The 22,829-nt window shown below is 42.8% G+C and overlaps 1 protein-coding gene across 1 annotated transcript in view; it reads right to left on the bottom strand.

The window, feature by feature from the left end:
• Window positions 1-4,081: 4,081 nt before the first annotated feature.
• Window positions 4,082-22,829, bottom strand: part of LOC135557385 (protein sel-1 homolog 1-like) — a 56,390-nt gene continuing 37,642 nt past the window's right edge. The window contains exons 14-21 of the mRNA XM_064990609.1: window positions 20,620-20,682; window positions 20,050-20,137; window positions 19,650-19,798; window positions 18,731-18,896; window positions 8,865-8,939; window positions 7,072-7,244; window positions 6,866-6,994; window positions 4,082-6,600 (exon numbers count right to left, since the gene is read on the bottom strand). Of these exons, the coding sequence (XP_064846681.1) occupies window positions 6,355-6,600; window positions 6,866-6,994; window positions 7,072-7,244; window positions 8,865-8,939; window positions 18,731-18,896; window positions 19,650-19,798; window positions 20,050-20,137; window positions 20,620-20,682 (1,089 nt within the window). The 3' untranslated portion in view covers window positions 4,082-6,354. The remainder of the gene's footprint in view (window positions 6,601-6,865; window positions 6,995-7,071; window positions 7,245-8,864; window positions 8,940-18,730; window positions 18,897-19,649; window positions 19,799-20,049; window positions 20,138-20,619; window positions 20,683-22,829) is intronic.

Genomic DNA, 22,829 nt, shown 5'->3' with positions numbered 1-22,829 from the left:
TAACAACAGGGGCAGGCAAACGACAGGTCAAGGCCTGTCGTTTGCGTAAAATACTGAGGTTGCCATTTTTCCAATCGTTTCTTATGAGAAACCAACTGCCTCGACGGATATATTATCGAATACTTATGTTAAAAACACCTTGAGGATGGATCCTAAACAACGTTTGCCGTGTTTCTGTCGATATTATGGAGCAAATTTTGAAAAAAGTTTGGCGTTATAGTTGAAGTATTTTTCGGTCGATTTCTCAGCCAAGCATGGTGAAGAAACAGGAGCTATTTCGCCTACAAAAATAATATTTTTGGAAAAAAGGAACATTTGCTATCTAACTGGGAGTCTGAGTGAAAGCATCCAAAGTTTTTCAAAGGTAAATGATTTAATTTGGTTGCTTTTCTTATTTTTGTGAAAATGTTGCCTGCTGCCAGCAGAGCCTAGCATAGCATTATGCCATGATAAACTTACACAAATGCTTGTCTAGCGTTGGCTGTAACGCATATTTTGAAAATCTGAGATGACAGTGTTGTTAACAAAAGGCTAAGCTTGTGTTTGAATATATTTATTTCATTTCATTTGTGATTTTCATGAATAGGAAAAGTTGCGTTACGGTAATGCGCTTGAGGCTATGATTACACTCCCGGATACGGGATTGCGAGTCGCAATAATTAAGCTTCTGACAGGCTAATTGACATAATTGAGTCAATTGGAGGTGTACCTGTGGATGTATTTCAAGGCCTACCTTCAAAAAGAGTGCCTCTTTGCTTGACATTATGGGAAAATCAAAAGAAATCAGCCAAGAACTCAGAACAAAAATTGTAGACCTCCACAAGTCTGGTTCATCCTTGGGAGCAATTTCCAAACACCTGAAGGTACCACGTTCATCTGTACACACAATAGTACGCAAGTATAAACACCATGGGTCCACGCAGCTGACATACCTGTAAAGGTTTTCCTCCTCTTCCTCTGAAGAGGAGAGGCGAGAAGGATCGGAGGACCAATATGCGGAGTGGTAAGTGTCCATGGTTCTTTTAATAAGAAATCCTCTACATGAACACAACTGATACAAAAACGTGACACGACCGAAAACCAAAACAGTACCGTGTGGTGAAAAACACGGAAACAAACACCCACAAACCCCAACACAAAACAAGCTACCTAAATATGGTTCCCAATTAGAGACAATGACTAGCACCTGCCTCTGATTGAGAACCATATCAGGCCAAACACAGAAACAGACAAACTAGACACACCACATAGAATGCCCACCCAGCTCACGTCATGACCAACACTAAAACAAGGAAAACACACAAGAACTATGGTCAGAACGTGACAATACAGATCAGGAAGGAGATGTCTCCTAGAGATGAACGTATTTTGTTGCGAAAACTGTGAATCAATCCCAGAACAACAGCAAAGGACCTTGTGAAGATGCTGTAGGAAACTGGTACAAAAGTATCTATATCCACAGTAAAACGAGTCCTATATTGACATAACCTGAAAGACCGCTCAGCAAGGAAGAAGCCACTGCTCCAAAACTGCCATAAAAAAGCCAGACTACAGTTCGCAACTGTTCATGGGGACAAAGATCGTACTTTTTGGAAAAATGTCATCTGGTCTGATGAAACAAAAAATACAACTTTTTGGCCATAATGACCATTGTTATGCTTGGAGTAAAAAGGGTTAGGCTTGCAAGCCAAAGAATACCATCCCAACTGTGAAGCAGCATCATGTTGATGGTATGCTTTGCTGCAGGAGGGACTGGTGCACTTCACAAAATAGATGTTATCATGAGGTGGGAAAATTATGTGGATATATTGAAGCAACATCTCAAGACATCAGTCAGGAAGTTAAATCTTGGTTGCAAATGGGTCTTCGAAACGGACAATGACCCCAAGCAGACTTCCAAAGTTGTGGCAAAATGGCTTAAGGACAACAAAGTCAAGGTATTGGAGTTGCCATCACAAAGCCCTGACCTCAATCCTATAGAAACGTTGTGGGCAGAACTGAAAAGCGTGTGTGAGCAAGGAGGCCTACAAACCTGACTCAGTTACACCAGCTCTGTCAGGAGGACGAGACGTGGTGTGGTCACAACAACATACAGGAACTCATACAGGAACTCAAGTCCTTCTGTTCACCTGAGTTAGAATTCCTCACAATCAAATGTCGACCGCATTATCTACCAAGGGAATTCTCTTCGATTATAATCTCAGCCGTATATATGAACTTTATTTGACACTTTGCAAACTGGAATCCACATATCCTGAGGCTGCATTCATTGTAGCTGGGGATTTTAACAAGGCTAATCTGAAAACAAGACTCCCTAAATTGTATCAGCATATCGATTGCGCAACCAGGGCTGGTAAAACCTTGGATCATTGCTATTCTAACTTCCGCGACGCATATAAAGCCCTGCCCCACTCCCCTTTCGGAAAAGCTGACCACGACTCCATTTTGTTGCTCCCTGCGTACAGACAGAAACTAAAACAAGAAGCTCCCGCGCTGAGGTCTGTTCAACGCTGGTCCGACCAATCTGATTCCACACTCCAAGACTTCTTCCATCACGTGGACTGGGATATGTTTCGTATTGCGTCAAATAACAACATTGACGAATACGCTGATTCGGTGTGCGAGTTCATTAGAACGTGCGTTGAAGATGTCGTTCCCATAGCAACGATTAAAACATTCCCAAACCAGAAACCGTGGATTGATGGCAGCATTCGCGTGAAACTGAAAGCGCAAACCACTGCTTTTAATCAGGGAAAGGTGACCGGAAACATGACCGAATACAAACAGTGTAGCTATTCCCTCCGCAAGGCAATCAAACAAGCTAACCCATCTGGACAAGAGGAATACCTATGTGAGAATGCTGTTCATCGACTACAGCTCGGCATTTAACACCATAGTACCCTCCAAGCTCGTCATCAAGCTCGAGACCATGGGTCTCGACCCCGCCCTGTGCAACTGGGTACTGGACTTCCTGACGGGCCTGCCCCCAGGTGGTGAGGGTAGGCAACAACATCTCCACCCCGCTGATCCTATCTCAAGGCCACCACTAATATTGAGTGGCTGCTGCCAACACACTGACTCAACTCCAGCCACTTTAATAATGGGAATTGATGGGAAATTATGTAAAATATATCACTAGCCACTTTAAACAATGCTACCTAATATAATGTTTACATACCCTACATCATTCATCTCATATGTATACGTATATACTGTACTCTATCATCTACTGCATCTTTATGTAATACATGTATCACTAGCCACTAACTATGCCACTTTGTTTACATACTCATCTCATATGTATATACTGTACTCAATACCATCTACTGTATCTTGCCTATGCCGCTCTGTACCATCACTCATTCATATATCTTTATGGACATATTCTTTATCCCCTTACACTTGTGTCTATAAGGTAGTAGTTGTGGAATTGTTAGCTAGATTACTTGTTGGTTATTACTGCATTGTCGGAACTAGAAGCACAAGCATTTCGCTACACTTGCATTAACATCTGCTAACCATGTGTATGTGACAAATACATTTGATTTGATTTGAGGAATGGGCCAAAATTCACCCAACTTATTGTGGGAAGCTTGTGAAAGGTGACCTGAAACGTTTGACCCAAGTTAAACAATTTAAAGGCAATTCTACCGAATGCTAATTGAGTGTATGTAAACTTCTGACCCACTGGGAATGTGAAATAAATAAAAACTAAAATAAATAATTATTATTCTGACATTTTACATTCTTAAAATAAAGTCGTGATCCTAACTGACCTAAAACAGGACATTTTTAATGGGATTAAATGTCAGGAAATGTGAAAAGTTTAAGTATTAGCCGTTTCCAGCTAGTCATTTACAACATTAACAATGTCTACACTGTATTTCTGAACAATTTGATGTTATTTTAAATGGACAAAAATTGTGCTTTTCTTTCAAAAACAAGGACATTTCTGAGTGACCCCAAACTTCTGAATGGTAGTGAATCTCTATAGATCATTATTCATAAACTATAAACATTGATGGTAAAATGCACATTTTTCATCGACCTGGACCAGTATTATATTGCAGACAGAGCGAAATAGTATGTAGCCTGTTATTTTATTACTTGTGTTGATATCATATTCAAACCAAAGTGAGTACAGAGGACATCATTGTTGTGTTTTGGTGAGTGATAAGTCTTATTTGAAACTTCTCATGAAAAATCTGAATCATTCTCTTAACATCCCATTTTGTTCTTAATATATTGGTTCATACATTGAACGTTAGTGTATTGCTATATAAACACGTGTATTCCTCTTTACATTATGCAAAGGGTACATCCTCCGTTGGCAAATTCAATTGGGCACCAAATGGAACAAAACATACTGACACAGAGAGGGACTTGTCATATTACACATTTTTAGATATTTTAAAAACGTTTTCCAGTGCGTGCTCCAATGAACACAGCCCAGGAAATAGCATATAAAGGGCGTGAATGTTCTCTTTTTACATCAGTGGTATTATACCCCACCCCATCTTGCTTAAAGTACTGTAATTATGTTTTACCTTGGCACACAGCGTTTCCCATTGCCACCTTACACTCAAATATGAAGATCTGGGGCCAAATGTGTCAAGTGTGTTAGAGTAGGAGAGCAGATCTAGGATTAGGTCCCTCCTGTTCATAATATAGTCTTATTAATTATGATCTAAAACTCGAAACTGATCCTAGATCAGCACTCCTACTCCAAAAGAATTATACATACAGGCCATGAGAGTGGATCCATGTATATAACAAAGTCAATAGAAAAAGGCAATGCTTTCTCCTATTGAGTCTTCACATGACACGAAGGGTCCTAAAATGATAACAAAAACATTACACAGTCACCGGAGATTACGAGAGCCTCCATCTCTGTTCCTGTCGCAGTTAAACCTCTGTTTGACTTATCAAGCCAAACAGTTTAAACAGGAGAAAATTAAATTAACAATGGTGCCACAAATGTACTACCAATTACTATGTACCTACAATAAGATAATCATGTGTCAATGTAGACCGACTACAAACAAACACAGAGAATAGTCAAATTCTTAAGATATGCTACTCTTTACGGTAATATATTGTGCAGAGAGCAGTGGACAAAAAAATATACATTTCTTCTCTATGTTTGCCGTAAAAATAAATAAAAAAGGCACAAAGGGTTAAAGGAACACTCAGAAAGATGACATCATCATACAAAATGGGGCAACCTCCCACTTACAGACAACAGAGAGAATTACAAATCTGCCAAGACTGACATTATTGGCTATTCCCAATGTGTGTGTACCACAGGAGAGGATGCAAATTGTTACGTTTGTTTAATAATGGTCATCTTGGCGGCAGATTTGAATTCTGCTGTTGCATAATGTCCTTCTGTTGTAATCTGCTGAGTGTACCTTTAATTCTTCAGCTGTGTGCACCACTACCAGGCACATACAGTGTAGAGACTGAAGGGTTTCTTCAACCTAGCACTTTTTCAGGATTTGGGCTGTAAGAGAGCATCTATGGTGGGGATCGGCATTCAGCAATATCCCCATAATATTTTCCTTATTATATAGATAAGAGCTCAAGAATCCAACTTTTTGCCCGACCATACCATGGCAGAGCTCAAATGACTGACAGGTGACAACAATACCGTTCATTACTTGTTCCACTCAAACAAGAAGGCTGCCCAAAGCTCAGCTCTGTTTTGAACTGGATGTCAAATAAATTAGCAAGTTTATGTTTCCTTCATTAATTCAACATAATATGCTAACAAAGCAAGTTCCTGTTTGCTAAAAAAATATTTGCACAAAAAAAGCACGCCGGAACAAAAACTTGCTTGATAAAGAATGTTTGCTTACAGAACGTGTTCCCTAACAAATCACTTCCTACAGACAAGGAGATGAAGCTAACTTAGCGTGTCGAGTTCCAATTGCTGCCAATCTCAAATCTGTTGGTTTTGCAAGGTGTGTGTATTGTTTCTGGTATCGTATTTGCTGATAAGGAAAGTTGTAACCTTTAAACACCTACATAAAATCCGCAAAGAAAAATCAGAAAAAAATATCTGGTAACCACTACCAGAGCACACAAAACAAGACTGTTTAATTTACAGATTGGATGATAATTAAAGGGATAGTTCGGGATTTTGGCAATGAAGTCCTTTATCTACTTCCTCAGTCAGATGAACTTGTGGACACCATTTTTATGTCTAACTTCCAGTATGCAGGAAGTTAGAGGTCATTTTGGGAGCCAAGGCTAATTAGCATTAGCGCAATAATTGGAAGTCTACAGGAACAGCTAGCTTATTAGCTGTTCCCATAGACATCCAGTCATTGCTCTAATGCTAGTAGCAATTGCTCACTGCTGCTCCTCTTCGGCCTGGGGTGGGACCTCGGGCTGAACCTGGTCCTCAGGTTGGGGCTGCTCCTGGGGGGGCCAGGCTGGGGCCGGGATAGGAGGGGGCCGCGGGGGCACAGCCTGATGCTGTCTCTGGCGGTATGCGATGACAGTGCCCAGAAGCAGGGCGATGACCGTCATGAGGTAGAGGTCCCACTCGGGGCCCAGGAGCTGGTCAAGGTCCACCTGACTGACCAGCTCAGTCATCTGGTGGAGGGGGGATGGAGCGAGGAAGGAGGGGGAGAAATGAAGAGGGAGGTCAGAGGGAGAGGGAGCAGAAAGAGAGAACATTGATTACATTTAACAAACAGTACAATCCCATGAATCCTGTACAAATGTAGTAAACTACAACTAGCCTAAGTTTGCCTCAAACATTGAGCCTGGTCTCCACGAGTTGAAATAGAAACGACTGAGGAAACTGAATCTCCCAGAGTCCCCCGGGTCCAGGAAGCGCTCTGTACTGTACACTCACGTTGAGGTCGTGCATGTACTGCAGGGTGTAGACCAGGCCCAGTTTACACAGAGCCAGGAAGACGGGCACCTGGGCGTCGGGACTGGCCTCGGCAGCCATGTCATAGAAACGCTTGGCCAGGTGGATGTCCTACACCAGGCAGAAAGATAGAGGGTTACATGGTTGTGTGCGTATATTAATGTGTGTGTATGTGTGTGTTTGCCCACCTGTTTGATGCCCAGGCCTTTCTCATGCATGTAGCCCAAGTTGAACATGGCCTGAGCACTGTGCTGCTGCTCCGAGGCCAGCCTATAGTGGATGACAGCAGTCTCGTAGTCCACATCAGTACCATAACCGTAGAAATGGTAGTCCCCAAGCTTTATTCTAGCCACAGTATAACCTGGGTAACACAGTTAGACATATAGTACCCATGTCAGTGCCGTAACCGTACACACATCAATATCATAACCGTAGAAGTCCCCCAGCTTTATCCTAGCCACTGTATAAACTAGGCCCAGTTTTTCAAACCAAATGTCATGGGATCATATATCAAATCACATTTTATTGGACACATACACACGGTTAGCAAATGTTATTGTGAGTGTAGTGAAATGCTTGTGCTTCTAGTTCCAACAATGCAGCAATATCTAACAAGTAATCTAACAATTCCACAACAACTACCTAATACACACAAATCTAAGTAAAGGAATACGAATATATACATATAAATATATGGATGAGCAGTGACAGAGCTCATATGAAATGAGTAACGCAAGATATGTAAACATTATTAAAGTGACTAGTGATCCATTTATTAAAGTGGCCAATGATTTCAAGTCTGAATGTAGGCAGCAACCTCTCAATGTTAGTGATGGCTGTTTAACAGTCTGATGGCCTTGAGATAGAAGCTGTTTTTCAGTCTCTCGGTCCCAGCTTTGATGCACCTGTACTGACCTCGTCCTCTGGATGATAGAGGTGAACAGGCAGTTGGTAGTTGTTGTCCTTGATGATCTTTTTATACAACATGTTCTCTCTGCTACCGCACGGCAAGCGGTACCGGAGTGCCAAGTCTTGGTCCAAGAGGCTTCTAAAGAGCTTCTACCCCCAAGCCATAAGACTCCAGAACATCTAATCAAATGGCTACCCAGACTAATTGCATTGTCCCCCCTCCTCTTTTACACCGCTGCTACTCTCTGTTGTTATCATCTATGCATAGTCACTTTAATAACTCTACCTACAGTTGAAGTCGGAAGTTTACATACACCTCATCCAAATACATTCAAATTCAGCTTTTCACAATTCCTGACATTTAATCCCAGTAAAAAATTCCCTGTCTTAGGTCAGTTAAGATCACCCCTTTATTTTAAGAATGTGAAATGTCAGGTTTGTAGGCCTCCTTGCTCACACGTGCTTTTTCAGATCTGCCCGCAAATTTTCTATAGGATTGAGGTCAGGGCCTTGTGATGGCAACTCTAATACCTTGACATAATATTCCATCCTCATGATGCCATCTATTTTGTGAAGCTCACAAGTCCCTCCTGCAGCAAAGCACCCCCCACAACATGATTTTTTAAAACTGCACTGCTGGTTAGGGGCTTGTAAGTAAGCATTTCACTGTAAGGTCTACACCTGTTGTATTCGGCGCATGTGACTAATACAATTTTATTTGATTTTATATTATATTTATTGTAGCATATAATGTGATATGTTGGAGATTTTCTTCCATTTTGTCACATGATCATTTTAATGTGGATTAAAATGTTTGTTTTTTAACTGGGCCCTGGGTAACACAGTACACACGTCAGTCCCGTAACCGTAGAAGTGGTTGTCCCCCAGCTTTATCCTAGTCATTGTTTAACCACATTTGAACACACAGTACACATGTCATTACCATACGTTTTAATACCCCAGCTTTATCTTACCTATCCTTGCCAACAATAACTTAAGGGTACAAAAACAAGATGGTTGCTCAGCACAGCAATAAGAGGGGAGGGTGATTTATGAAGGAGGCTAGACCAACCCTGTGCTGCTGCTCTGGTCCAATGGAGGAGGGCTCGAGGGTACGTCTCGTTCTCACTGAAGATCCGGGCCTCTGCTTAAAGTGAGAAATAGAAACGCACGCACGCATGCACGCACACACACACACACACACACACACACCAAATGATTATCCAATTGTTTCATTCCGAACAGAACCTCAATATTTTTTTGTTCCAATAGTGCACTTTTCATATACATGGTAAAATATATATACATGGTAAAATAATGGTTAATAAACAACTCCAAGGGGGTACGCCAAATAAAAATGTGATTCACATTTTTAAAAATGGGGCTATACAATTGGGTGAGGGTATTTTCTCACCTGAGTAGCTTCATTTCACTGCCAAAAATTAAATTAAAACATCTAGTGTTCAGTGAAATAACACCACAATGTCAAATACAGGTAGGCAATGCTGGGGGGAAAGGCCACAAAAAACTATACAGACAATGCCTTCATCAAACAACACTGTTTCACGACGCATCAGTGACATGGCAGAAGATGTTTTGAAACAATTACTGCTTCGCATACAATCCAGGGCCTGGCACAGCTCCTGGTATATGTCTGTTACGTTTATGGGGGGAGGGTCAATTAAGGAAGACGACATCCTCTTCTGCAAACCACTGGAAACATTGACAACATGAGAGGATATTTTTAAAGTACTGGACAGCTTTGTGACATCAAATGGACTTTGGTGGTCAAGATGTGTTGGTATCTGTACTGATGGCGCAAAAGCCCTGACAGGGAGACATAGTGGAGTGGTAACGCACGAGCAAGCAGTTGCTCCCGACACCACTTGGGTACACTGCAGCATCCACTGAGAGGCTCTTGCTGCCAAGGGAATGCCTGACAAATTGAAAGACTTTATGGACACTGCAGTGAAAATGGTTAACTTTGTTAAAGCAAGGCCCCTGAACTCTCGTGTCTTTTCTGCATTATATGGGCAGCGACCATGTAACGCTTTCACAACATACAGAAGTGCGCTGGTTATCAAGGGGAAAGGTATTGACACATTTTTTTGAATTGAGAGACGAGCTTAAAGGTTTTTTTTACTGACCGTAATTTTCACTTGTCTGACCACTTGCATGATGACGAGTTTTTCACACGATTGGCCTATCTGAGTGATGTTTTTCCTTGCCTGAATGATCTGAATCTAGGATTACAGGGACTCTCCGCAACTATACTCAATGTGTGGGACAAAATTGAGGCTATGATTAAGAAGTTGGAGCTCTTCTCTGTCTGTATTAACAAGGACAACACACAGGTATTTTCCATCATTGTATGATTTCTTTGTGCGCAAATGAACTCAAGCTTGCAGACAATGTCAAATGTGATAGCAAAGCATCTGAATGAGCTCGGTGCGCAATTACGCAGGTACTTTCCCGAAATGGACGACACAAACAACTGGATTCGTTATCCCTTTCATGCCCTGCCTCCAGTCCACTTAACGATATATGAACAAGCGAGCCTCGTCAAAATTGCAACAAGCTTTTCTGTGAACATTTTATTTAATCAGAAGCCACTGCCAGACTTCTGGATAGGTCTGCGCTCAGAGTTTCTTGCCTTGGCAAATCGCTCTGTTAAGACACTGATGCCCTTTGCAACCACGTACCTATGTGAGAGTGGATTCTTGGCCCTCACTAGAATGAAAACTAAATACAGGCACAGACTGTGTGTGGAAAATTATTTAAGATAGACTCTCTTCAATACAACCCAACATTGAGTTATGTGCATCCTTTCAAGCACACCTTTCTCATTAACCTGTGGTGAGTTATTGTTATTGAGCCATCTTATATGTAAGATTGCTAAAGAAAGAGAATAATTATTGGTTATTATTATATTATTATTTGTGCCCTGGTCCTATAAGAGTTCTTTGTCACTTCCCACGAGCCGGGTTCTTACAAAAACTCATGCTCATTCTTATGTTTAATAAATGTATCGTATAGTGTGTGTGTGTGGCAGGCTTACAATGATGTAAAAAAAAAATACATTTGAGAATGCGCTGACCCTGGTGCTAGAGGGGGGAATGCAGCTGGAGGTTGAATGTTTGAAGGGGTACGGGACTATAAAAAGTTTGGGAACCACTGATATAGAGAATCTGGAACTATTTATTGATCAGCATTTTGATATGCTCGAAAAATAAACGCATACATCGAAGCGAACAAGAGAAGACCTTTCCTCAAGCTCTGCGAGCGAAACGGGAGGGAAGCAGCTGTCTAAAATTCCAAATTTAATATTGGAGGGGGATGTTTTTATAACTATGTCTCCAGAGGATAGAGTATTGCTTACAAGCATTAGCGAGCAGTTAAAAAAAAAGATATATTGCCTGGTCTACTGGGGAGGTTGAGGACTTAAAAACAGGAATGGATTACAGTAATAAAATGATGGAAGAAATACGAGCGGAAAATAAGATAACGAAAACTAACATGGAAACTAAAACTAAAACTACGGTATGATAAAACAATGAAAGCCAAATGACTTGCTCTAAAGTGCAGAAGTATGAAAAATAATATTGTTATAATGGGAATAAAGGACGAAAACCATCAGTCAACAGAGGAAAAAGTCAAGGTGTTCATGAAATGTAATCTCAAAATGACAGACGAACAGGTAGAAACAATTGATTTTCAAAGAGCTCACCGTTCTGGTGGCAGAGTAGAGGGAAGGCCCTGTCCGATTGTAGCTATGCTAACCCACAACAATATGAAAATTGCCTTGTTACAACAGGGTGTGGAATTTAATAACACCCCATTCTCTATTAGTGAACAATTTCACCATGAAATAGTGTAGAGATGACGTGCCCTGTACCCCACTTTCAAAAGGCTCCGAGCAGAGAAGCAGAATGCTCATCTAGTGGTCCATAAATAATATGAAAACAACCAAATGTTCAAGGACTCAAAGATTACAATGTCGAAGTCCTCGATACATATTTGCACCGCATTACACAGTACAATTATGGATTAATTTGTTTTTACCCAAACTTATTATGCAGTATGGAACCGTGGACGTATCCTTTTTCTATTTATGCAGTATGGAACTTTGGACTACATGGACGTAATATCAGGTTTATATTTGGGGGAAAGCGAGGGTAAGGGTATTCTTCCGATACACACCGGCAAATGGATGGATTAGGTATTGTCAACAGGGTTTTTGTCTCTAGTGTGTGGTGGGCTGGTTAACACTGGGATAATGTGATTAAACTTAACGGTAGAACAACTACAATAAATGGCTTTAGAGCAACGACCCTGGAATAAAAAACAAAATGTGTAGAGAGGAGAGAGGGTTGGTTTTACAGGTTTACTCTGGATTGTCAGTACTGCATGTGTTCTTGGCTGTCGTGCCTGTGTCGGAGTCGATTGTGAGTTGAACTTGGGTATGCCTTCCCATAAAGGAGTGCCCGGGTTTGGCTTGCACTCAGCTCTGGCACAGCCATGGCACGATACAACAGTATATGATTTAAAAAAATACCGGTAATTGATTTGAGTAAGTTTGGTATGTTAAAAACCATATGAGTGGAGCAACTTAATGTTGATCCACTTGGGCTCCTGAGTGGCGCAGCGGTCTAAGGCACTGCATCTGAGTGCAAGAGGCGTCACTGCAGTCCCTGGTTCGAATCCAGGTTGCATCACATCCGGCCGTGATTGGGAGTCCCATAGGGCCGGGCACAATTGGCCCAGGTTTGGCCGGGGTAGGCTGTCATAGTAAATAAGAAATTGTTCTTAACTGAGTTAAATAAAGGTTCAATTTATTTTATTTTTTTAATATATTTGACTTTTATCCATTACCAAATTACATTTTTGATGATAATATAGAAAGTATAGAAAGTATGGTGCTAATGGCACATAGAGACTATAGGAGTTGCCTTATAAATAGTGGAATCATGATGCTTGTCCTGGGTCATGTTCATTAGGCACCAAAGAATACATTTTACTTAAACCAGGAGTCACTACCTGGATTTATCCAACATGATATGCTAATTTTAGTTTCTACAGACGGTGTTATGTGGATGGAAATGGTCATCTCCACCATGCTGACCAATGGGATTGTAACGGTTTTCTTTATGCGAAGGAGAGTCGGACAGAAACGAGGACAATCACCTACGACACACTCAAAGAATATGGCTGCCTAAATATGGTTCCCAATCAGAGACAACGACAACAACAAACACCTGCCTCTGATTGAGAACCACTTTAGACAGCCATAGACTAAGCTAGAAAACCCCACTAAGCCACAATCCCAATACCTGTGAAAAACCCCAAGACAAAACACACCGCATACCAAAACCCATGTCACACCCTGGCCTGACCAAATAAATAAATAAAACACAAAATACTAAGACCAGGGCGTGACAGAATCCCCCCCCCAAGGTGCGGACTCCCGGCCTGGAAGAGTCTGGCTGACTGGCGGATCCTGGCTGACTGGCGGGTCTGGAAGATCCTGGCTGACTGGCGGATCTTGCAGACTGGCAGCTCTGGCTGCTCCATGCAGACTGGCAGCTCTGGCTGCTTCATGCAGACTGGCAGCTCTGGCTGCTCCATGCAGACTGGCAGCTCTGGCTGCTCCTTGCAGACTGGCAGCTCTGGCTGCTCCTTGCAGACTGGCAGCTCCTTGCAGACTGGCAACTCTGGCTGCTCCTTGCAGACTGGCAGCTCTGGCTGCTCCTTGCAGACTGGCAGCTCTGGCTGCTCCTTGCAGACTGGCAGTGCTGAACAGGTGGGAGACTCCGGCAGCGCTGGAGAGGAGGAAGGCTCTGACTGCGCTGAACAGGTGGGAGACTCCGGCAGTGCTGGAGAGGAGGAAGGCTCTGGCAGCGCTAAACAGGCGGGAGACTCCGGCAGCGCTGGAGAGGAGGAAGGCTCCGGCAGCGCTGGAGAGGAGGAAGGCTCTGGCAGCGCTGGAGAGGCGAGGCGCACTGTAGGCCTGATGCGTGGAGCTGGCACTGGTGGTACTGGGCCGAGGACACGCACAGGAAGCCTGCTGCGGGGAGCTGCCACCGGAGGGCTGTTGCGTGGAGGTGGTACTGGGTAGACCGGACCGTGCAGGCGCACTGGAGCTCTTGAGCACCGAGCATGCCCAACCTTACCTGGTTGAATACTCCCGGTCGCCCTGCCAGTGCGGCGAGGTAGAATAGCCCACACTGGGCTATGCAGGCGAACCGGGGACACCGTGAGCAAGGCTGGTGCCATGTAAGCCGGCCCAAGGAGACGCACTGGGGACCAGCTCACTCTACCCCGGCCGATACGCGGAGCTGGAATGTACCGCACCGGGCTATGCACCCGCACTGGGGACACCGTGCGCTCCACAGTATAACATGGTGCCTGCCCGGTCTCTCTAGCCCCCCGGTAACCACAGGAAGTTGATGCAGATCTTCTACCTGGCTTCGCCATACTTCCTGTGAGCCCCCCCAATAAATTTTTGGGGCTGACTCTCGGGCTTCCATCCACGCCGCCGTGCTGCCTCCTCATACCAGCGCCTCTCTGCCTTCGCTGCCTCCAGCTCCTCTGTGAGCTGCTCCTGTTGCCTCTTCTCCTGCTGCACCTTGGGGCGGCTACACTCCCCTGGTTTAGCCCAGGGTCCTCTCCCGTCAAGGATTTCTTCCCAAGTCCAGAAGTCTTTATTTTGCTGCTGCTGCTGCTTGTTGTCACGCCGCTTGGTCCTGTTGTGGTGGGTGACTCTGTAACGGTTTTCTTTATGCGAATGAGAGTCGGACCAAAATGCGGCGTGGCTATTTAGATTCATGTTTAATAAAAAAAACAACTAAACACAAACACTACAAAACGTAACACGAAAACCGAAAAAGCCTATACTGGTGCAAAGTAACACATAGACAAGGACAATACTAAAATACTAAGTGACAGGGATTATGATCAGTATCACCATGATGATTTTTTTCAAACTTATGAAAAATGTACTCTGATTTAGATTTAATTTCTTAACGATATTTTAATGTTTATATTATTTCCCAATGATCATTTTATGTTAAGGTTAAAGGTTTAATGAACCTACGGATGGTCATTTACAATAGTGGTATACGAGTGCAAGGAAGTTTTTTTTCTACATGTTTTTCTATAAGTTGTTGATGCCTTATTTGTTTTCTACGTGTGAATTAATGTTTTAAAATCTTGTAATTTTCTTTTAAGTTGAGAGAATTCTTAAAATGGGGGAATGTGAGAGCGAAATTACAAGATTATGTTATAATACTGTTACTGCATCAAATGGTTGTTTAATGGAATGGAATAGGGTTCATAGAACACTCCTCTATGCGTAGTCTTCTGAGTTGGGCCTGTGGGAGCTTACTGCTGTCAGTGGATTTACGATGATAAAATCTAAAGAACGCATTCCATAGCATGAGTTGGTGTTTGTGTACTGGGAGGGACCAGGGTGGAGATGGCTCGGTTATGGATAATTATGAGAGGAAGCTTGCTTTGGGGGCTAGACCCTAGTTTCCACACATTGAGAACAGTCTTTACAGCAGATACTGTCTGCTGTGAATTATTAATTTATTTCATACGACTCCTAACCTTGTGACCCATTCCACACATCTGTTGTTTGTCATGTGGACTACGGGGGTGTATCTTTGCTATAAAATATCTTGGTATCCTTTGTGTGGGGGCTCTCAACGAATCATCTAAGGGTGGTTCGTCGGCCGGCCATCGTTATTGCAGACCACACATCATTCACTTTTGTGTGTGGTGTGACATGCTTTCCTTATTAAAAAGTGAATAAAGATTTAGTTTAAGTATAACTCTGGCTTTGTTTGTCTCCTCATTCGATAATAAAGAAATAACCATGACAATATAAACTCAGCAAAAAAAATAAACAACGCTTTTTCAGGACCCTGTCTTCCAAAGATAATTCGTAAAAATCCAAACAACTTCACAGATCTTCGTTGTAAAGGGTTTAAACACGGTTTCCCATGCTTTTTCAATGAACCATAAACAATTAATGAACATGCACCTGTGGAACGGTCGTTTTGACCCTAACAGCTTATAGACCTGTAGGCAATAAAAATCACAGTTATGAAAACTTAGGACGCTAAAGAGGCCTTTCTACTGACTCTAAAAAACACCAAAATAAAAATTCCCAGGGTCCCTGCTCATCTGCGTGAACGTGCCTTAGGCATGCTGCAAGGTGGCATGAGGACTGCAGATGTGGTCAGGGCAATAAATTGCAATGTCCGTACTGTGAGACGCCTAAGACAGCACTACAGGGAGACAGGACGGACAGCTGATTGTCTTCACAGTGACAGACCACGTGTAACAACACCTGCACAGGATTGGTAAATCCGAACAGCACACCTACGGGACAGGTACAGGATGGCAACAACAACTGCCCGAGTTACACCAGGGATGCACAATCCCTCCATCAGTGCTGTTGTAAGGCAGGCAACAACATTGTCATTGGGCACAAACCCACCGTCGCTGGACCAGACAGGACTGGCAAAAAGTGCTCTTCACTGACAAATCGCGGTTTTATCTCACCAGGGGTGATGGTCGGATTTGCGTTTATCGTCGTTACACCAAGGCCTGTACTCTGGAGCGGGATCGATTTGGAGGTGGAGGTTCCGTCATGGTCTGGGGCGGTGTGTCACAGCATCATCAGACTGAGCTTGTTGTCATTGCAGGCAATGTCAACGCTGTGCGTTACAGGGAAGACATTCTCCTCCATGTGGTACCCTTCCTGCAGGCTCATCCTGACATGACCCTCCAGCATGACAATGCCACCAGCCATACTGCTCGTTCTGTGGGTGATTTCTTGCAAGACAGGAATGTCAGTGTTTTGCCATGGCCAGCGAAGAGTCCGGATCTCAATCCCATTGTGCACATCTGGGACCTGTTGGATCGGAGGGTGAGGGCTAGGGCCATTCCCCCCAGAAATGTCCAGGACCTTGCAAGTACCTTGGTGGAAGAGTGGGTAACATCTCACAGCAAGAACTGGCATATCTTATGCAGTCTATGAGGGGGAGATGCACTGCAGTACTTAACCCAGCTGGTGGCCACACCAGATACTGACTGTTACTTTTGATTTGACCACCCCTTTGTTCAGGGACACATTATTCAATTTCTGTTAGTCACATGTCTGTGGAACTTGTTCAGTTTATGTCTCAGTTTTTGAATCTTGTTATGTTCATACAAATATTTACACATGTTAAGTTTGATGAAAATAAGCGCAGTTGACAGTGAGAGGACGTTTCTTTTTTTGCTGGGTTTATATTCAGTTGAAGTCGGAAGTTTACATACACCCTATCCAAATACATTTAAACTCAGATTTTCACAATTCCTGACATTTAATCCTAGTTAAAATTCCCTGTCTTAGGTCAGTTAGGATCACCACTTTATTTTAAGAACGTGAAATGTCAGAATAATAGCAGAGAGGGTTAGGGTTAGGGTTATTTCAGCTTTGATTGCTTTCATCACATTACCAGTGGGTCATAAATTTACATACACTCAATTAGGATTTGGTAGCATTGCCTTTCAATTGATTAACTTGGGTCAAACCGTTCGGGTAGCCTTCCACAAGCTTCCCACAATAAGTTGGGTGAATTCTGGCCCATTCCTCCTGACAGAGCTGATATAACTGACTCAGGTTTGTAGGCCTCTTTGCTCGCACACGCTTTTTCAGTTCTGCCCACAAATTTTCTATAGAATTGAGGTCAGGGCTTTGTGATGGCTACTCCAATACCTTGACTTTGTTGTCCTTAAGCCATTTTGTCACAACTTTAGAAGTATGCTTGGGGTCATTGTCCATTTGCAACCAAGCTTTAACTTCCCGACTGATGTCTTGAGATGTTGTTTCAATATATCCACATAATTTTATTTTCTCATGATGTCATCTATTTTATGAAGTGCACCAGTCCCTCCTGCAGCAAAGCACCCCCACAACATGATGCTGCCTCCCCGTGCTTCACGGTTGGGATGGGTGTTCTTCGGCTTGCAAGCCTTCCCCTTTTTCCTCCAAACATAACAATGGTCATTATGGCCAAACAGTTCTATTTTAATTTCATCAGACCAGAGGACATTTCTCCAAAAAGTACGATCTTTGTCCCCATGTGCAGTTGCAAACTGTAGTCTGGCTTTTTTGGCGGTTTTGGAGCAGTGTCTTCGTCCTTGCTGACCGGCCTCTCAGGTTATGTCGATATAGGACTCGTTTTACTGTAGATATAGATACTTTTGTACCTGTTTCTTCCTGCATCTTCACAAGGTCTTTTGCTGTTGTTCTGGGATTGATTTGCACTATTCGCACCAAAGTACATTAATCTCCAGAAGACAGAACACGTCTCCTTCCTGAGTAGTGTGACGGCTGCGTGGTCCCATGGTGTTTATATTTGCGTATTATTATTTGTACAGATGAACGTTTTACTGTCAGGCATTTGGAAATTGCTCCCAAGGATGAACCAGACTTTTGGAGGTCTACAATTTCTGTTCTGAGGTCTTGGCTGATTTCTTTTGATTTTCCCATGATGTCAAGCAAAGAGGCACTGAGTTTGAAGGTAGGCCTTGAAATACATCCACAGGTACACCTCCAATTGACTCAAATTATATAAATTAGCCACCAGAAGCTTCTAAAGCCATGACATCATTTTCTGGAATTTTCCAAGCTGTTTAAAGGCACGATCAACTGGAATTGTGATACAGTAAATTGTGAAGTGAAATAATCTGTCTGTTAACAATTATTGGATGAAAAATGACTTGTGTCATGCACAAAGTAGATGTCCTAACCAACTTGCCAAAACTATAGTTTGTTAAACAAGAAATTTGTGGAGTGGTTGAAAAACAAGTTTTAATGACTCAAACCTAAGCGTATGTAAACTTGCGACTTCAACTGTATGTGCACTGTTTATGTGTTCTTACTCTGGTCCAGGATGAAGGCTACATTGCTCTGGGCCACTTCATAGCCCTGCTCGGCCAGCAGTAGGTACTGCACCAGCGACCCATCCATGTCGCCGTCCTTGAAGCTGCGGTAGGCTGCCATAAGCCTCTCTGACCAGCGCCCACGCTCACACACATTCTTGAAGAGCTGCTCACAGACACACACACGCAATAAGACACAGACAGATATACACAGAAACATGAACAAAAGGGTCTGTTCAGAGAATTCGAGGTAGAAGTCACCCCTAACCACAGGCTTTGGATCAGATTTCACAACCCCTGATTTTAAATTTAACCATTGGGAGGATAAAAATATATCTGACCCCAGTTGTGGATCAATGGCTAAGGTATGGATAAGTATGAATTGGCAAACAATGACTGACAGTCAGTAGCAAATGGCTAAATGCTTAGCTAATACATGGCTGAATGGCATTTAATGGATGGCAATTAACACGCTACTAAATGGCTAAACGGATGGCAATTTTTTATTCCTAGCAAGAAGACAGCTAATTGTTTTTTCATGCATAGATCTAACGGATGAAGGTTAATCTCAGGCTAACGGATGGTTTATTGATGGTTTAATGCACAGCTAACAGAAAGCTAATTGCTGGCTAATGGAAAATAATGTCTAGAGGCTAGCTCCCAGGTGGCTAGTTTGGCAGTGGTGTGTAATTAAAGGCTAATGAGCTGTGACGCGCTGGGATACTGAACTAGCTAATAGCTAGCTAATGGCTAATCCTATAGCTATACAATTCCATAGCAGCTCGTTAACGGCTAATTGATGGCTAATGCTATAGCTATAGCCAATTCAATACAGCAGCTATAGCTAATTACTAATTAATAGATCATGCTGTAGCTAGCCAATTATGTACATCCGCTAGCTAATGGCTAACTAGCTCACCTCCACGGCGGTGTGGCAGGAGCGCATAACGCCGGTGCCCGTGGCATGCATCTGGGCCAGGTTGTAGAAGGCCAGGATGTGGCCCGCCTGCGAGGCTAGATTGAAGAACTTGAGGGCCTGCTTGTAGTCACGCTTCACCCCGATCCCATCTGGGGCGGAAGAGGGGGAATGGAGAGACAAAAGTGAGTGAGAGATCCCCAACACAGAGAAGGAGAGGGAGAGGTGGTGTGCAAGAGAAAAAAGAATGGTTGAGATTGCAGATTTGGGAGCAGAATTTTGAACTTTTTTTATTGCACTGTTCCCCAGGAAACAAAAGGGACAAGGGTGTTTTACACTAACCAACAGAAAAAACAGGAGGTCTCTACACACACAGGCCCACAGCGCATGCGCACACACTCACTGTAGTACATTGTGCCCAGCTGAAGCTGTCCGTCTACCCAGCCCTGCTCTGCTGCCTTCTGGAAGTATTTCAGCGCCAACTCGTAATTCTGTAGGACACACACACAAAACATAACTATTGTGGAAATCATACAGAAAATACAGATAGTCTACACAGCTGCTGGATTCAATTGCCTATGCCAATCTCTACAAAAGCTCACTTTTGGAATGTAACTACCGTTTGAATCATACAGGCATGCAGCTAAACCGTATTGCATAAATCTTTATCTCAACTAAATATGTTTTGGGAAAGGGGGTTAAGTATTCGGTTGTACGACTGAATGCATTCAACTGAAATGTGTCTTCCGCATTTAACTCAACCCCTTTGAATCAGAGGGGCTGCCTTAATAAACATCCACGTCATTGGTGCCTGCGGAACAGTGGGTTAACTGCCTTGCTCTGGAGCAGAGCAACAGATTTTTACCTTGTCAGCTCTGGGATTTGCCAGCACCCGAAACACTCCTACCCGCCAGGCTACCTGCCAAGCTCTTGTAGTGTAACTGGGTGATGGTGGACACTTGCAGTCACTTACCACTGGAACGCCCCTCCCATACAGGTACGCCATGCCCAGTCCACTCTGCCCAACAGGGTTACCCTAGGGGACAAGAACAGTTGGAAAGGACACCAAAAAGAGAGAAAACCATCTATACCGGTTAATTTGACTAATAATATATACAGTTCAAGTCGGAAGTTTACATACACTTAGGTTTGAGTCATTAAAACTTGTTTTTCAACCACTCCACAAATTTCTTGTTTAACAAACTATAGTTTTGGCAAGTCGGTTAGGACATCTACTTTGTGCATGACACAAGTCATTTTTCCAAGTATTGTTTCCAGACAGATTATTTCACTTATAATTCACTGTATCACAATTCCAGTGGGTCAGAAGATTACATACACTAACTTGACTGTGCCGTTAAACAGCTTGGAAAATTCCAGAAAAGGACGTCATGGCTTTGGAAGCATCTGATAGGCTAATTGACATAATTTGAGGCAATTGTAGGTGTACCTGTGGATGTATTTCAAGGTCTACCTTCAAACTGCGTCTTTGCTTGACATCATGGGAAAATCAAAAGAAATCAGCCAAGACCTCAGAACAGAAATTGTTGACCTCCACAAGTCTGGTTCATCCTTGGGAGCAAATTCCAAACGCTTGAAGGTACCACGTTCATCTGTACAGGCAATAGTATGCAAGTATAAACATCATGGGACCACGCAGCCGTCATACTGCTCAGGAAGGAGACGCGTTCTGTCTCCTAGAAATTAACGTACTTTGGTGCGAAAAGTGCAAATCAATCCCAGAACAGCAGCACAGGAACTTGTGAACTTGCTGGAGGAAACAGGTACAAAAGTATCTATATCCATAGTAGATAGATCATACTTTTTGGAGAAATGTCCTCTTGTCTGATGAAACAAAAATAGAACTGTTTGGCCATAATGAACACTGTTATATTTGGGGGAAAAGGGGGAAGGCTTGCAAGCCAAAGAACACCATACCAACTGTGAAGCACGGGTGTGGCAGCATCATGTTGTGGGGGTGCTTTTCTGGAGGAGGGACTGGTGCACTTCACAAAATAGATGGCTTCATGAGGGAGGACAATTATGTGGATATATTGAAGCAACATCTCAAGACATTAGTCAGGAAGTTACAGCTTGTTCGCAAATGGGTCTTCCAAATGGACAATGACCCCAAGCTTGTGACAAAATGGCTTAAGGACAACAACGTCAAAGTATTGGAGTGGCCATCACAAAGGCATGACCTCAATCCTATAGAAAATGTGTGGGCAAAACTGAAAAAGCGTGTGTAAGCAAGGAAGCCTACAAACCTGACTCAGTTATACCAGCTCTGTAAGGAGGAATGGGTCAAAATTCACCCAAGTTAATCTGGGAAGCTTGTGGAAGGCTACCCAAAACATTTGACCCAAGTTAACCTTTTGTGTGTGGGGGGGCAGTATTTTAGTTTTTGGCTAAAAAACATACCAATTTGAAACTGCCTATTTCTCAGCCCCAGAAACTAGAATATGCATATAATTGTCAGATTAGGATAGAAAACACTCTAAAGTTTCCAAAACTGTAAAAATATTGTCTGTGAGTATAACAGAACTGATATTGCAGGCAAAAATCTGAGGAAAATCCAATCAGGAAGTGCCTCTATTTTGGAACCTCTGTTCCTATGCATGCCTATCCTCCATTTAAAGGGATATCAACCAGACTCCTTTTTCTATGGCTTCCCTAAGGTGTCAACAGTCTTTAGACAGTTTCAGGCTGTTATTTTGAAAAATTAGCGTGAAAGATCACATTGCATAAGTGGATAGGTGGGGGCTCTCAGAGTGAGTTTTGCGCTACAGAGTAAAGCGGCCATTGTTCCACCCGGTGTTATTGAAAAACCTACACACCCGGTTGATATATTATCGAATATGTATTTTAAAAACAACCTGAGGAATGATTATAAAAAACTTTTGACATGTTTCTGTGGAAATTATGGAAATTTGGAATTTCCGTCTGCGTTGTCGTCACCGCTCTTTCATGTGGATTTCTAAACATAACGCGACAAACAAATGGAGGTATTTTGGGTATAAAAATAATATTTATGGAACAAAAGGAACATTTGTTATGTAACTAGGAGTCTCGTGAGTGAAAACATCCGAAGATCATCAAAGGTAAACGGTTAATTAGATTGCTTTTCTGATTTTCATGACCAAGCTTCCTGATGTTAAGTGTACATAATGCTATGCTAGGCTA

Source organism: Oncorhynchus masou, chromosome 16 (genome assembly GCF_036934945.1).
Source record: "Oncorhynchus masou masou isolate Uvic2021 chromosome 16, UVic_Omas_1.1, whole genome shotgun sequence".
NCBI lineage: Eukaryota > Metazoa > Chordata > Actinopteri > Salmoniformes > Salmonidae > Oncorhynchus > Oncorhynchus masou.
The sequence above is the reverse complement of the archived record's forward strand: the minus strand, read 5'-3'. Positions and strand labels throughout refer to the sequence as shown.